We start from the raw sequence: 17383 nt of genomic DNA, 5'->3' as shown, positions 1-17383 counted from the left end.
CGTTAAAGAGGAGACAGAGTTTCAGGATTTTCACCTTTTTCTTTGAAGGAGTTTACACGGAGGCCTGCCAAGGGTCTTGGATTAGGACTCCCTCCATTAAATACAATAAAGAGTCCTAAGCACTGCAAAAGAAATATATATATTTTTTTAAAGTCCACATTAAATTTGTGTTTGTTCCATATTTCTTTTAAGCGTTTACTTTTTTCCCATACTTCTGACTTCAGTTCAGTCACTGTGAAAAGGTTTTCCATAAAAGTCATGCTCCTCCCTTAACAGCCAACACGTGTTTCGTCATAGTGACTTATCAGTCTCCAATTTCCTCAGTGTTCTTCAGTGTAAACACCGTCTCCTTGATATAAATCAATAATACATTGCTCTGTATCAGAATCAAGGCATTTCAATTAATCTTCATATCTGAACCGCCAGAGAGTACTTATCATTTCGTCGTGGTCAGTTTTTGCCCTTGAGCACTAAGTGTTTTTTTTTATATTACTATAATAATCGAGTATAGAAAGGAAGGCACCTATTTATACTTAGTGCCAGCCTTTGTGTGGGTGATTCCTTGACCTACCAACTTTACCAGGGAGAATTATTTCCCTTTCCCTGGTTAGAGATCTAAACTGGGATGACAAAAGGCAGGCAAGGCCTGGTGTCGGGTTCTTTGGGTGGGTGGGGGGGGGGGAGGGGGGGTATAAGGGAAGGCCCTTTTATGTGTTATTTAGGTAAGGTACAGCCCCTCCATAGTCGGTTAAGTACACAAACCCCAACAGCAGAGCCATTCACAGTCATGTGAACCAGACCATTGGCAAAAGGCACAGATGGTTGCGATAAGAAAATGCCAACTTTCTAAAAGTGCCATTTTCATAATTGTAAACTAAAATCTGACTTCACCATGAAAGAGGATTTTAAATTACAATTTGAGTGTGAACAGCATATATCTATGTGCTCCCAATCTAATGTTAACACTTATTAAATGTTATAAGGTAATTCAATGTTAGTCAATGGGAGAGATAGGTCTTAAAACAGTGAAAAACGACTTTAGGGGTTTTTCACCGCTAGTACATGTAAAACTTGAACCCACATGCCCTACGTTTGAAATACCATGGACCCTGCCCTGTGTACCTTTAGGACGTACCTTAGGGTTGACTTGTAAGTATTAAAACTGAAGGTTTAGTCCTGGCAAAAGGTTTCTTTTGCCAGGTCGAAATGGCAGTTTAAAACTGCACAACAGGTTGCAGTGGCAGGCCTGAGACCTATTTTAAAAGGCTACTTTATTGGATGGCACAATGAGCACTGCAGACAATCGTAGTATTTAATGTACAGGCTGTGGGTAGTGCCATTTACTAGGGAATTTCAAGTAAGTTAAATATGGCATTTAGGTACATACCAGTGGTACTGTGTTTTAGGGAGACAGCACAGACACTTTACCACTGGTTAGCAGGGTAAAGGTTGCAGAGTCCTAATGCCAACCAACAAAAAACCTTTTAGCAACAAAAAGCAGCCCTCTGGAATGACCCTTAAAAATGGGCAAGGTCCAACATGCATGATAAAACCTCAGATGCTTCAGCAGCTTTTTAAAAATAAAATATATTTAATGTTAATTCTTAGTGGTAGCAATGGATTTCTATATTGTTTTTATGTCCAGGTATGAAAAAGTTACTTGATTTTATCAGTCAACTGCTAGGCCAGATCTCCCCTGGACATAAAACTGGCATCCTGGGACTGGTTTCAGGGTAGTTGATTTTCATATGGCTCTGTCCAAACTGGGGTGGCATGGTGGAGAGAAAAATATAGATTTAGGCCCAGATTTCTGACTAGGGGTGAATGTTTGACATTGTTCAGCATTCAGTCCATCATTTGTTATTTTTTGCATTTGTCACCCTATGTGGGACATGTGGGAGATGTAGATCCCAGGCTTACTGTGTCACTGGATTCAAGCTGCCCTGGCTGATATGGGGAGACACCCCGAAACCAGTCCCAGCCTGCTTGTTTCTGGTCCAGGGAGGGCCTGGCCTGGCAGTTCGGGCTAGAATGTTCCAGTGGGGAGCAGGGTCAAGACTAATTTGCAAGTGTCTGGTTTCAAACTGGGGTGGCATTGTAGGCAAAAAACTGTGGATTTAGGCCCAGATTTTTGGCTAACCGTATTCCATCCATCGTTTCTTATTTTTTGCATTTGTCACCCTAAGCGTGCCGGGTATGCCCAGACACGGGTCCTGGGCTCACTGTGCCACTGGATTCAGACTAGCTTGGCTGATGAGGGGCCATACCCTGAAACTGGTCCCAGGATGCTTGTTTCTGGTCCAGGGAGGACCAGGTCTGGCAGCTTGGGCTGGACTGTTGCCATGAGGATTGGGGTTAAGACTGATTTGCATATGGCTAGGTCCAGACTGGGGTGGCATGTTGGGCAAAACAAAATATGGATTTCTACATTCAATCACCTGTTCTTTTTGCATTTCAAATGCATTGTCACATCCAAAATCTGCTTACTCTAAGGACCATTCCTCTATTGACGAACGGTGTAGTCAGTAAAATAGACTCTGCAGCTGCCTATCTTTACCCTTCCACTTGTTAATTTAATTTTTAGGTTTTGCCTTCTGACAGCACAAGTGCAGGGCGTGGCAAAGGTTGTTTACTATAAAGGGCTTGAAACCCACCCATTGCATACCATTTGTTGGCATCATTGTCACTCTTCTTTGCTGTCTTCTAATTGCCCATCACGTGCCGGGCGTACCTTCTTTTCTTTCAGTGGAGATTAGAGCAAGCAAAGATCAAGATGAATCAGTGTCTTTCTGCTGCTCACGCTGTTGTTGAGATACTATTTCTTCTTCACTCCCCTCCCACCCCCCTGCCCCCTTGTCTGTGGTGGTACTTCCCTTTGCCACCCATCTCTTCTGTGTGTTGCTTCTTCCCTTTGCAGCCCAGCCTGTGAGAGAGTTGTCATAGAGCTACCTGATTTTCAACTCTGAAATATCTTAGGTTTATACCTCTGCCTCATCTCACAGCAAGGTGATTGTTACTCATTATCATTCTCTCTCATGATTAAGTACCAACCTTGTTTGCTGCTCCTGCTTGGAACAAGCATTTACCATTTGTAGATTGCCACCTGGCTCCAGCTCGTTTATCTCCAACCGGTAGGATATATGTTGCTCCCTGCCCACAAACCATTCCTAGTGTAAAATGCATTTATTGGTAAACAAACTAGTTATCACAGAAGAGTTGTACGTACTAACAAGTTCCTGAACTAATTAAAGACATCAGATTTTTACCTAGATCGTAGGTCGAGATAATTGATAACATATTGGATTATTATTGTATTTATATAGCATCAGGCTTTGATGCGCTATAGACAGGGCCACTGGAATTATACTGTAGAGGAGGACCAAATTATGCATGAGGTTGATTAAATTATGCAGATTTTGTGATAGTTATTTATTTTGTTATTTTCACACCTGATAGCAGAGTCTGGAAAAAGAGGACACCTTATTAGTACCAATTGAAAAACCAAGTACAGCAACAAGCAACTTAAAGATGACCAATTGACCATTGTTAAGTCTTTCGGTGTGCAGGAACCTTAGCCGCCATATATTTTGTACCTTTTGATCCACTTGAGCTAGAAACACATTGTTTGAGGCATGTGTTTTCTCTAGATACACATGCTGTGCATACTCCTGCTCTCTAGTGTTCTGCTTGGATATGTGCAAGTTGTTTTTCTTAAGAATTCTTTCACTCACAAGGTTAGTGTGACTCCACCTATTGCTTGCAGCGCGCATGGTCATCAGCTCCATTGTTAAACTGTGTTCTTTTTTTTTTTCCTTCTGCAGTTGGGTTCGGACTTGTGCTTCCGTGCTCTGGACTGACACTGTTGCAGTGAGCTTTTGGATTTTCATGGTCCCTCTCTGTCCATCAGTATTGTTTTCAATCGCGTTTTCTCCTTTTTCTCTCATATGGGGTTGACTCTTCCAATTATCATCTTGGACAGTTCGCCGGCCACCTCGGGCCCCTGGCTGGGCTGTGCCCATCTGGGCCTCTTTCATTTCATTTAGTCGGCTTTCACCATGCTTTGCCTGTGATGGACCAGACGCCTCTCAAATACTGCCCTCTGTATTGTGCGAAGTACCCATGGGCCGACCTTCAGCAGGTCTGTAATCTGTACCTCTCACCCAAGCATGATGAGGCCTCTTGCTGCAAGTGTCCATCCTTTTGGTCGAAGATCCCCTTCAGGGGCGCTGAGCCTGTTCATTTGAGATGTGCAGGATCGGTGAAGGTACTTTAGAACTCTTTGCCACCCAGGATCTCGAGGGAGAACATCATCCCAACCCTTCAGCCACTGACAAGGAGGCTTTCTCGCCCTCCGAGAGTTCTGACTCCATCCTTGAGTGAAGACATCACTTGTGAGTGAAGAAGACCTGCTGACTCAACAGATTGTGAGTACAGGTCCCCACCCCCCCGCCCTCGACACCACTCTGAGCTTCTACCCCACCAGAGGCATTCAGCTGCTCTGGACCCACAGAAGCAGGCTTCTGGGCCGCCATTGCCTTCTGGCCATGGTTGACACCGACTGTCAACTTTGGACACCATTCCTAGTTTTGGCTCAGTGCTGAAGAAACTTCTAAATCTGACATCCTCTGCACCAACTGTTCCCAGCTCTGCACCTATCTGAACATCGGATGTGAAACAGTCTGCCTTGAAGCAAAAATTGGTGTTGGCTCCAAAACCTTCTGCTTTGACCCAGAGACCAGCCCACAAACTAGTTGAATCGGTCTTCCAGAAGCTGCAGGAGCAGCTACAAGCCGCGCAGAAACAAATTATCATTCACACCTGAACGGGCCAGATACAGATACAGATGCAGCGTCCAGCGCGGAACCTTGGCCTACTCAGCTCTAAAGAATCTCTGGAGCTCTGTCCTCATCCAAAGCAGCAGAAGATGCAGGATAAAGCCACCCGTCCTATTCTTGACCCCAGACTGCCTCCATCCTCTTCCACACCCCCACCATCTCCTTGACCACCTGCTCCTTTGCCTGATCCATTGTCATACACTCCACAGGGTTCACCACATTCTGACATGAGTGAATGCGGGGGGTGGGGCACTTATGATGTACCGCCACAGCAAGACCTTTGAGACTCATATAATGTAGATCCGCCTGCAGATACTGATCCTAACCTCTACAATACCCAACCTTTCCTGCAAGATGACATCACTTTACGATGACGTTTTAGGTAGGGCTGCTGCATGTCACAATGTGCAGATGCATAACGAGTCTATCTAGAAGGATTTCCTCTTTGAGACTCTTTCTTCAACTTATCGCTCCATTCAGTATCTCTCCATGCTGAAAAGGTTGCACAAGCCTACCCCTGATATCTTCGAGGAGCCAATCAAGGCCTGGGTTATTACTCCACGGATTGATTAAAAAAGTACAAAGTCTCCCCTAAAACCCCATCTATGATAGTGTCCAGCTTCCACCAGATCCCCTAGTGGCTCATAGCACTCATAAGCAGGCAAATGCTCAGGGCACCGACGATGCCGCTCTGCCAGGCAAACAGAATATTAGGATAGATGGGGCTGGAAAACAGATGGCTGCACAGTCTGCCAACTCCATTTCCATTGGTTTGCTCTTTAGATATGACTGGGCTCACCTGGCCGAAATGGAGGAGGTCCTTTTAAACTTCCAAGAGGAGCATTGTAAAAAAGGGAAGCAAGTTGGTCACAGAAGGCAAACTCCTTTCCAACACTACCATCAGGTGTGCCGTAAATGCTGCTGACACAGCTGCTCAGGGAATTAATTTTAGTGTCCTCCTTTGCAAGCTGTGACTCTGGGTTCAAGCCAGATGTTCAACAGAATCTCGGCATTCTGCACTTTGATGAGGAACATCTATTTGAACCTCAGGTTGATGAGATGCTGGAGAAAATCCAAGAAGCGCAGAAAGGAAAAGCCACGGGCACCTTCCAGATGCCTTCCCCTTTGGGGGTCCTTTTGCCACTCTGCATATCCCAGAGGCTTCAAGGCCATGACTACCAAAACCTCCACATCTTTCCAGAACCAGCCTGCCCAACCAGCTTCTACACGGGGCTTCTTCAGGGATGTCTATTGTGGAAATAGCGCCAAAGGTAGAGGCAATGGTAGCTCTCCCAAGGGAGCTAACCCAGCCAAACAATGATTTGCCAATCCTTCCTTCCGTTTTCACATCATCTGTCGAATGACTTCAGATGTTCTTCCCACTTGGCAACATGTCACCTCAGACTAGTGGGCGTTAGACTGCATCCAACACGGTTATTGCCTGGAGCTCACCTCCACACCACCCAACATACCACCTCAGACATTTCCTCTCCCCCAGAACATCAGTGTCCGCTTTGGGAAGAGGTCAGTGGTGCCAGAGAGCCTGTGCTACAATACCTACAGGGTTCAAGTGTGTATTCTCTCTCCTTCCTCACTCCCAAGGTGGGCAGGTCCTTCAGGCCCATTCTGGACATCAGACCCCTGAACGAGTACATACTATGAGAACATTTTCACATGGTCACTGTCATCCCTCTGCTACAGCAAGGAGACTTCATGGCTGCACTTAACCTCAAGCAGATGTCTACCCCCACACTCCGATTAATCTGCTGCATCGTCGCGGCCTGCAGTTTGTGGTAAGCAGTCAGTATACCAATGCAAAGTGCTGCCCTTCGGAGACACAACCACACCCCAAGTTTTTACCAAATACCTTGCTGTAGTATCTGTGCAACTGCAAAGAGAGGGGATCCATAAACTCCACTATTTGGATGATTGGCTGGTAAAGAACGCAGTGCAACAGCAGTGCTGTATACACACCCAAGTCACAATAGACCTGTGCAAAATAGGCTTTACCATCACTGTTGCAAAGTCCTATCTGGGAGCCATCTTCAATGCGGAGGATGACAAGGCTTATTCCAGTCCAGCAAGAGTCCAGCCCTTCCAAATGTTGTCTTTTTCAGCCAATTCAAAAGGTCACAGTTCAGACAGTCATGCACCTCCTAAGCATGATGGCCTCTTGCATTTCCAGAGTACATTGCACAAGATTTCACATGCGCCCACTGTAGGAATGCTTATTGCATCAGTGGTCTCGAAAGGAGGGTCATTAGGAAGATCTAGTGTTGATCAGCCGCAACTGTCTGCAACCGTAGAACACCAGCAACTTGTTGTGGAGGCCTCCCTTTCTTGACCCAGTTCCACAAATCAGTCACTATGAATGCATCCCTCAGTCGGTGGTGCACACCTCCAAAACCTGACTGTCGGTTGTAGTGCGGTCCCATCCACAGGGATTTCCATATCAGTTATCTGAAGCTGCCAGCTGTCCATCTAGCCCACAGTCCTTCCTTGCCCACATGTGGGGAAAGGTAGTCACACGGACAGACAGAACGACAGCCATGTATTACATTCAGAAATGAGGTTAGGGGCACTCCCTCTCCTCAGCTTTTCCTGTTCGCTCAGTCCATCTGGTGCTGAGCCTCTCAGGCAGAACAATAGAGAAATGAGACCGCACCATCCCAAGAATTGCAACCTAGCGATCTGGCTCCTGAAGTCTTAGAATTTGGTTATCTTAGTCCACCTCCAGAATGCATGAGCATTCTTAAGGAAGCACTACTCGTGCCGTCTCTCAAACTTCAACCCCCCCCCCTTCCAGTCACAGTTCAGATCATTGTTTGTTAACCTAGTGCACCTCTAAACATGTGGTCAAGCCTTCGCTTCCATTCGGCTGCACCTGGCAGCTGTGGCTGCATATCTCTTGCATAGGCAAAAAGTGTTGCTCTTCCGAATTCCAATCATTAAAGCTTTTATGGAGGGCCTCAAGAGTCATTCCTCCATGGTGCCTCAGACGCCAGTGTGGAATCTTAATATTATCATCCCAAGACGTATGGGTCCCCCATTTGAGTCCGTCCACTCATGCTCCTTACAATTTCTTTCTTAGATAGCAGCTTTCCTAGTCTCTATCACATCACTAAGGTGTGTCAGTGAGCTCCAGGCCTTAACCTTGGAAGAACCTTTCTTTAAGGTTCATAGAGATAGGGTTATTCGTTGGACCAACCCTAAATTTCTTACTAAGGTGGTCTCCCCTTTTCACCTTAACAATCCATAGAACTTCCAGTTTTCTTTCCAAATCCTGACTTGGAGAAAGGGCTCTTCATACCTTTAGATGTCAAACGAACCTTAATGTACTTTATAAACAGAATAAAGCCATTTTGAAAAACCCACCAACTGTTAGTCGCTTTGTCTGAACCACTTAAAGGACAGGCTTTATCAAAATCATGCATAGCCAGATAACCTATTACGCAAAAATTAACAGTCGCACTAACTGGTAACTCAAGAATTCTATGAAGAAAAAACAACTTGCACACATTCAAGCCCAATCCTACATGGCAGGAGTATGCACAGCATGTGAATCTACAGCACTACATGTTACAAACCGAAGCTTACAGGGTTTTCTGTTAAAATTTGCAGCAGCTGATTCATTATGCAGCAAATCCATGATTATACAAAAATCACAGGGATGGCAGAATAGCATTTTTTCAGTAGTTATGGTTTGGAAAGAGAAATTCAGTAGCAACTTTTGGCAACTTTCCATACTACATAATGCCACTCCACTCCATCTCACACAATTCCGTTTATGCCACACAATTCCACTCCACACAATTATACTTCATTCCGTGCCACATAATTCCATGCTACACAGTTTCACTGCACTCCACAATTCTGTGCCGCGCAGTTCCATTCGACACAATTCCACTCCATGCCACAGATTCCAGCCCACCACACACAATTCCACTCCTCACAATTCCCCTCCTCTCCATGCCACACAATTCCACTCCATGACCCACAGTTCCACTGTAACCCATGTAATTGCATTCCTTGCCACTCAGTTCCTCTCTACATAACACACTACCACTTCATTCCACTTCATACAGTTCTGCACAATTCTACTCTAGGCCACACAATTCCACTCCACACAATTCCACAGTGCTGCACTCCACACAGTTCCATCCCAATCACACACTTCCATTCCAGGCCACTCCACACAATTCAACAAAACTCCACTCTGCCTACTTCCACTCCACTCAATGTCACCGAATTCCACACCATACAGTTCAACTCTACACAATTCCACTCCACTCGGTGCTACTCCACGCCACAGTGTTCCACCGCTCTCCAACTTATTCTGTTCCATGTTAAGTAATTACACACTAAGGCACGTAATTCCTCTCCACTTCACTTCACCCGGCCTCACACAACTCCACTCTTAATCGACTCCGTGCCACTCCAATCCACTCAGTTTTCACTCCATTCCACACTAGACAATGCCACCCCACTCCACACAATGCCACTCCACTCCCATCAGTTGTATTTGTATAGTGCTTAATACTCCTGACTAGGCATTGAATTGCGTTGTGGAGTGGCACGCCACTCCACTCAGTGCCACTCCAAAGCACACATTCACTCTGTTCCACTTCACACCACACAATGTCACTTAACCCCTTACAGTACCACTCCATGCCACACAATGCCAATCCACTACACACAGTGCCACCCCACAGAGTGACACTAAACACCATGCCACTCTACTCCCCTAAATTATTCTATTTGTATAGGGCTTGCTACTCATGACGAATCATTGAAGCGCTTTGTGGCATGCCACTCCATGCCACACAATGCCACTCCACATCACAGTGTCACTCTGTTTGACTATACACAGTAACACTCCACACAGTTTTTTAAAAACAGTTTTTGTTGGCATTTTCAACATTTTCATTACAGTACAACATGTGCATGTATAATAAACGGTGCATAGAAATCGTGCTCCACAAGGAGCATGTATATACAGTACAGCAATGTGTTACTACATTGCTAATAGTGGGTAAGTGTGTGTTGGTTAACTACAGGCGGGACCATTAACAACGGTAAGAAAGACAGTTGATAGTACTACAGTATATACTTTAGGGAGAGCCGTTGGATAATGGGGATACCAATAAAAATATAATTGCAAACACTCATTAAAGATTAACCCAGAACCGAAGAGAAAAGAAGTAGGTTGAAATGTGCATAAAAGGACAATAAATAGGGCCTGCACTAGTGTAAAAGACAGGGGTAGATGTCAAAGAGGACAGCATGGAGATTACAGGGGTTCGCGGCAAGCTCCAGTAGAAACCGAAATGTTCACATATATTAATGGGAGAAAGGGAGGGGAAGGATAAAGAAAGTAAACCACAGTGGTTCTCAGGAGGAGTGTTGAGTAAGTGATGCACCTTCACAGAACTTCCCCAGGAGGGCATCCCACGTCTAAGATATGGGGTATTTTCGGAGATCTTTCACCTCTTCTCTGCGTAATAGTGTGCTGTCCGCGTGGGCTTATGCCAACATGGAAAGAACCCACTCCAAGGCAGCTGGGAGATTTGCTGCTTTCTATTTACGGGTGATTAGCCGTTTCGTCTTAAGAAGGGCTACTTCCGCAGCCTGGGCTGCAGCCCTGTGTTTCTTGCCGCGACGGTAGAGCCCCAGAAAGCACACCTCCCAAGTATAGGACACTACAATACCTGTACAGCGCGTCAGGTGTGTAATGACCTCTCGCTGATAAGTGGATAATAGGGGACAGGACCAACTCAAGTGCAGTACCTCAACATTTGGCGGTGGGGTATTAGCAAGGGAGTGGAAGGTGGCAAGTAAACGCTGCAGATCGAAGGAGGGAGAGATGTTGCTGTATCCTCTAAATTGCTACCTGGAAACCAGCATGGCGCCCAGTGAACTTGGGAAGCCTAGTAATACTGTTGAAGATTAAGAACATTGAGCCCGCCATTGTTTGTCGGGAGATGAAGTTTAGGCAGTACTATTATGTTGTGCCAAATAAGATCACCTGTCATACATTTCAAAGAATGAAAAAAGGACAGTGTATGTAAAGAGGAAGATTGGCAAAGCGATACAAGAGCTGCGGCAAGACCACTCTTCCTGCTACCAATAGTGGCAAGAGTTTCCAAAACAACTATCATTGCACATAATGCAGGCAGCATGAGTCAGATTATCCTCTAGAAGGTCTTCAGGGGTATGACAAATATGTATCCCCAGGTAACGAAATTTGAATGGCTGTCATGGAAGCTGGATACATATACACTATACAACGGGTTAGGGGTATCAGTGTTGAACAGGAAAAGTCACGATTTTTGCCAGCTAACCTAAAAGCCTGGAATGGTGGCAAAGTCAGTCAATAAGGCCACATTGGTGAGCTGCATGGCCTGAACATTTTTAAGATAAAGCAGCATGTTATCTGCATAAAGGGAGACCAAATGAACACCCTCGCCTAAGGGGAATCCCCCAATGCAGGCCCCGGTCGTGCAGCAAATGCGCCAAAGGTTCCAGTGGCAGCTAAAACAAGAGGGGAGACAGCAGACATCCCAGATGGGTACCCCTTTGTATTCTAATGGACTCTAAGATATGTCAATCCATTTTAACTCTGGCTGTGGGGTTAGTGTACAGGAACTTAATCAGGCGGAGGGAACGAGATCCCAGCCGATAGCGAATAAAAAAGGCCATTCAGGGGAGTCATTTGCCTTATGTTGGTCTAGGACTAAGCAGCTTGAATGGGGACAGTGCTGTGGGGTATGCGTAAGTACCCGGAAAAAACGTTGGAGATTCAAGAAGGTACTCCTGTGCCACTCCATACAGTGACACTAAACCCCATACGACTCCACTCCCTGAATTGTATTTATATAGCTCTTTTTTCTCCTGAAGAATCATTGAAGCGTTTTGTGCCACTCAATGTCACACAATGCCTCCCCACACAGTGCCACTCAACACAATGCCATGCCACTAAACTCCTACAATGTCAATAAATCTCATATAGGCTAGACCTATTAGCTCTGCTAATGCTTATTTTCTTACCTGTTCAGATACATGTATTCGCATGTTCAACCATTGGCTCATTCTTTCATGCGTGTACTCGCAAACCCGTACACAAACTCACTGATAATTGTGGAAAGAATGTTTTTATAAGCCAGACAAGTTGGCTTTACCATTACTTGTTTTTGCTTGGCTTTGACATCTTCTAGGCTCCTGGTCTGAATATTCCTGAGCAGTCTATCGCTGAAATTGCTAACTGTGTGGTCTGTCACACAAACATTAATGATGTCAATATGTGAATGTCTCCATCCTTGGGTCAGACTTCTTCTTAACATTGATAAGCTGGTTGTTGCACGCTGCAATGAAACAATTTTGGCTCAGTGTAGAGTGTGCTCTGTCTTGTGTCTTTATTGACTTTGGCTTGTCTCAACTCATTCATTTTCTTTAAGCGTAAGGTAGCCTAACAAAACTAGTGATATTTATTCTTAAACACTCACCCAATGTCTACGATGGAAGAATGACTTTAATTCCCACAAATTATGGAATCTGCACACTTAAAAAAAAATATATAAATATATATGTTCGATTGCATGTGTAGCTGCAGATACACATGCTGTGCACATCCCGCCATCTGGTGTTGGGCTCGGAGTGTTACAAGTTGTTTTTCTTCGAAGAAGTCTTTTCGAGTCACGAGACCGAGGGACTCCTCCCATTTCGACTCCATTGCGCATGTCATAGAAACCCTACACAAACTAGGTTTCTCAATCAATTACTCAAAGTCACACCTTCTGCCGTGTCAAACACAGCAATACCTAGGGGCAACAATCAACACAGTAAAAGGAATTGCCACTCCAAGTCCACAAAGAGTCCAAACATTTCACAATGTAATACAAGCCATGTATCCAAACCAAAAGATACAGGTCAAATTGGTAATGAAACTGCTAGGCATGATGTCTTCATGCATAGCCATTGTCCCAAACGCAAGGCTGCACATGCGGCCCTTACAACAGTGCCTAGCATCACAATGATCACAAACACAGGGTCAACTTCTAGATCTGGTGTTGATAGACCGCCAAACATACATCTCGCTTCAATGGTGGAACAGTATAAATTTAAATCAAGGGCGGCCTTTTCAAGACCCAGTGCCACAATACGTAATAACGACAGATGCATCCATGACAGGGTGGGGAGCACACCTCAATCAGCACAGCATCCAAGGACAATGGGACATTCAGCAAAGACAGTTTAATATAAATCACTTAGAACTGTTAGCGGTGTTTCTAGCGCTGAAAGCATTTCAACCCATAATAACCCACAAATACACTCTTGTCAAGACAGACAACATGACAACAATGTATTACCTAAACAAACAGGGAGGAACACACTCGACACAGTTGTGTCTCCTGACACAAAAAATATGGCATTGGGCGATTCACAACCACATTCGCCTAATAGCACAATTTATTCCAGGGATTCAGAATCAGTTAGCAGACAATCTCTCTCAGGATCACCAACAGATCCACGAATGGGAAATTCACCCCCAAATACTGAACACTTACTTCCGAATTTGGGGAACGCCACAAATAGATCTATTTGCAACAAAAGAAAACTCAAAATGCCAAAACTTCGCATCCAGGTACCCACAACATCAGTCTCCGGGCAATGCACTATGGATGAACTGGTCAGGGATATTTGCGTACGCTTTTCCCCCTCTCCCACTTCTTCCATATCTAGTAAACAAGTTGAGTCAAAACAAACTCAAACTCATACTAATAGCACCAACATGGGCAAGACAACCTTGGTACACAACACTACTAGACCTTTCAGTAGTACCTCATGTCAAACTACCAAACAGACCAGATCTGTTAACACAACACAAACAACAGATCAGACATCCAAATCCAATATCGCTGAATCTAGCAATTTGGCTCCTGAAATCCTAGAATTCAGGCACTTAGACCTCACACAGGAATGTATGGAGGTCATAAAACAAGCTAGAAAACCTACCACTAGACACTGCTATGCAAATAAATGGAAAAGATTTGTTTATTACTGCCATAATAATCAAATTCAACCTTTACACGCATCTGCAAAAGATATAGTAGGATACTTACTACATTTGCAAAAATCTAAACTAGCTTTCTCTTCCATTAAAATACATCTTACTGCAATTTCAGCTTACCTGCAAATTACGCACTCAACTTCATTATTTAGGATACCAGTCATAAAAGCGTTCATGGAAGGCCTAAAGAGAATTATACCACCAAGAACACCACCAGTTCCTTCATGGAACCTCAACATTGTCTTAACACGACTCATGGGTCCACCTTTTGAGCCCATGCACTCTTGTGAAATGCAATACTTAACGTGGAAAGTTGCATTTTTAATTGCCATCACATCTCTAAGAAGAGTGAGTGAAATTCAAGCATTTACCATTCAAGAACCATTTATTCAAATACACAAAAATAAAGTTGTTCTACGGACAAATCCAAATTTTTTACCAAAAGTAATCTCACCGTTCCACTTGAATCAAACGGTAGAATTACCAGTGTTCTTCCCACAGCCAGATTCTGTAGCTGAAAGAGCACTACATACATTAGACATCAAAAGAGCACTAATGTACTACATTGACAGAACAAAACTAATTCGAAAGACAAAACAACTATTTATTGCCTTTCAAAAACCTCATACAGGAAATCCAATTTCAAAACAAGGCATTGCTAGATGGATAGTTAAGTGCATTCAAACCTGCTATCTTAAAGCTAAAAGAGAACTGCCTACTACACCAAAGGCACACTCAACCAGAAAGAAAGGTGCTACCATGGCCTTTCTAGGAAATATTCCCATGAACGAAATATGTAAGGCAGCAACATGGTCTACGCCTCATACATTTACCAAGCACTACTGTGTAGATGTGTTAACTGCACAACAGGCAACAGTAGGTCAAGCTGTACTAAGAACATTATTTCAAACTACTTCAACTCCTACAGGCTGAACCACCGCTTTTGGGGACATAACTGCTTACTAGTCTATGCACAGCATGTGTATCTGCAGCTATACATGCCATCAAATGGAAAATGTCACTTACCCAGTGTACATCTGTTCGTGGCATTAGTCGCTGCAGATTCACATGCGCCCACCCGCCTCCCCGGGAGCCTGTAGCCGTTTAGAAGTAGATCTTAAACATTTGTACATTTGTAAATATATTACTTTAAACTTCATTATGTACATACGCATTCACTCCATTGCATGGCCACTATTACTAGCATACACAACTCCTACCTCACCCTCTGCGGGGAAAACAATCTAAGATGGAGTCGACGCCCATGCGCAATGGAGTCGAAATGGGAGGAGTCCCTCGGTCTCGTGACTCGAAAAGACTTCTTCGAAGAAAAACAACTTGTAACACTCCGAGCCCAACACCAGATGGCGGGATGTGCACAGCATGTGAATCTGCAGCGACTAATGCCACGAACAGATGTACACTGGGTAAGTGACATTTTCCATATCACCCACATTCATTGAGCATCTCTGTATTTTTAGCAATTGTATATAGATAGCAAAATTAAAATCCTTTATGTGAATCATTCATTTACCTCTGAATAATAGTTGGTAATGCACTTCTAGTGTTCCTATTTGCTTATTTATACATTTATCCAGACGCGTAACTACAAAACACTGCACCTTTAGGCAGTGGATTTTTATAAACACTGTGATGTACTGTGGAATATTCCTAGAACGAAGGGTTTAAAGTGATCTGAGTGCACACAAAATGATGTACGCAGGACATAAAATATTAAAAGTACTTTCCTTCTCTTTATTTCAGAGTCTGAATCTGTCATTCCAGATCATGGCTTTCTTTTTCCCCAATATGAAATTGTAACCGAGCCCGAGGAACTGGGATCTGAAAGTGAAAGTGAAAAGGAAACCGACGAGGATGATGAACAAAATCATGCAGGATCAATCACAGCTGGGATAGGTAATTATATGGAGAAAGGCCCACTGTATTTGGTCTGTGAGTGAAATACGCTGGCTGTGATCTGCAAGGGTATTGTTTGTTTGTGTGGTCTGGGCGCCCCCCCCCCCCCCCCCCCCCATCTTGAGAGCCCATTTAGGTGGTTTGTCTTAGTAATGTTAGTGCGTCTGCATTATTTTGGCCAGTTAACCACAGTTAACAATAGTTAATAAAGCATAATAGGTTACTCTAACAAACATGGTGTTTCTGTTAATACTGGTGTCTGAGGCCTTGCTAAGCCGTTCAACACAATATATGCCAACAAAGGAGGAGAGTGATGACCCTGCTCCATAGCCCATTCAACCTTGACATTGTTAACATCATTATAAGCAGGAAGTGACACTTCCCACTACACCTGAGTGCCTGAAGGAAGGCTGAGGGACATACCAAGGAGGCGCTACAGTGCTCAGTGTCTCCCATTTCACAGCATGAGTGCAACAGTTTTGAGTCTCTAATACAGGCACATCTGCATAATTGAAGTAATGCCGCCACAGTAAGCCTCTCTTTATGGTCTCGGATCCTTATCTAGAGAATGTCTAGCAACGCAGTCTGACCCCACAGACACCAGAAGGAGCACCTACAGCCAGCACCACAACAGGGTGCCCTGACGAACACAGGGACAGACCCCATTGAGGGTGACACAGATCAGTCATCAATTGCGAATAGCCAAGAAGTTAGGGGCCCTTCAAACACCTCCAGTGGTGACTCATCAGATGGGAGCAATGCTGATGCCCCACTACTACACATCTACTAACCTCCCTGCCCTGATGAAAACAAGACAAACACAAAAATGGTACCAGTCCAAGGATTGTCAACTAGAGAGTAACATAAAGCATCAGTATGTGAAATGGTGAAAATTACAACCATTGAGCCTTTCGTCACATCAAGCCCCCCTGACACAAGCAACTAGATGAAAACTCTGGGAGGAACGCCTCGGTATGTATTTCACAGCTATTGGTGTCAATGGGGGCTGAATTCTTCAGTTGTCAAGGACTCTCCCTGAAGCAGGGCCACAACACATGTGTGCCATAATGGGAGCAGTCCCTAATCCCCATTTTGAGCCTATGGCAAATCCTGATTATGGGAGGTTTGTCTTTAGCTGGGTGAGAAAGGAAGCTGATGTGTCAATTGACATGATCTACACAGGGCTAAAAGAGTTAGGAAGGACCTGCTTCACCTCGTGCACAATCTACATCCAGCACAGTCACAGCTGAGGTCTGCTTCAAAGTGCTGGATTCTGGTATATGACAATCCTGTTGACACAGTCATAGAGACAGGGGTGTCTGTAAACTAAATGGCACAACAACTCTTTGATGAACTGAAAGATCCCCTCCAGCACTGAAGCCCACCTTTGTACGATTATGTGATACCGACTGGCTGCTTCCAGTAGCTGGAGTATTTGAAATAACTCTGGAGCACCACAGAGAGGCAACAAATGCCAAGGTATACATAACATAAGGCAGAGAAGGCATGTGGCTGAACTGTCAGACAGCCCAAGAGTTAAACCTACTGTAGTTTGCATACAAAA

General features: G+C 44.4%; 1 protein-coding gene across 2 annotated transcripts in view; it reads left to right on the top strand.

Annotated features, from left to right (window-relative positions):
• PDCD2 (programmed cell death 2) overlaps nucleotides 1-17383 on the top strand; it is a 242329-nt gene that overhangs the window by 25304 nt on the left and 199642 nt on the right. For both annotated transcript variants that reach the window (XM_069234984.1, XM_069234983.1), the window contains exon 3: nucleotides 15667-15819. In XM_069234984.1, the coding sequence (XP_069091085.1) occupies nucleotides 15667-15819 (153 nt within the window). The remainder of the gene's footprint in view (nucleotides 1-15666; nucleotides 15820-17383) is intronic.

This window comes from Pleurodeles waltl, chromosome 5 (assembly GCF_031143425.1).
Source record: "Pleurodeles waltl isolate 20211129_DDA chromosome 5, aPleWal1.hap1.20221129, whole genome shotgun sequence".
In the NCBI taxonomy this organism is placed as follows: Eukaryota; Metazoa; Chordata; class Amphibia; order Caudata; family Salamandridae; genus Pleurodeles; species Pleurodeles waltl.
Note: the sequence above shows the minus strand (reverse complement) of the source record. Positions and strands in the feature narration are given on the sequence as shown.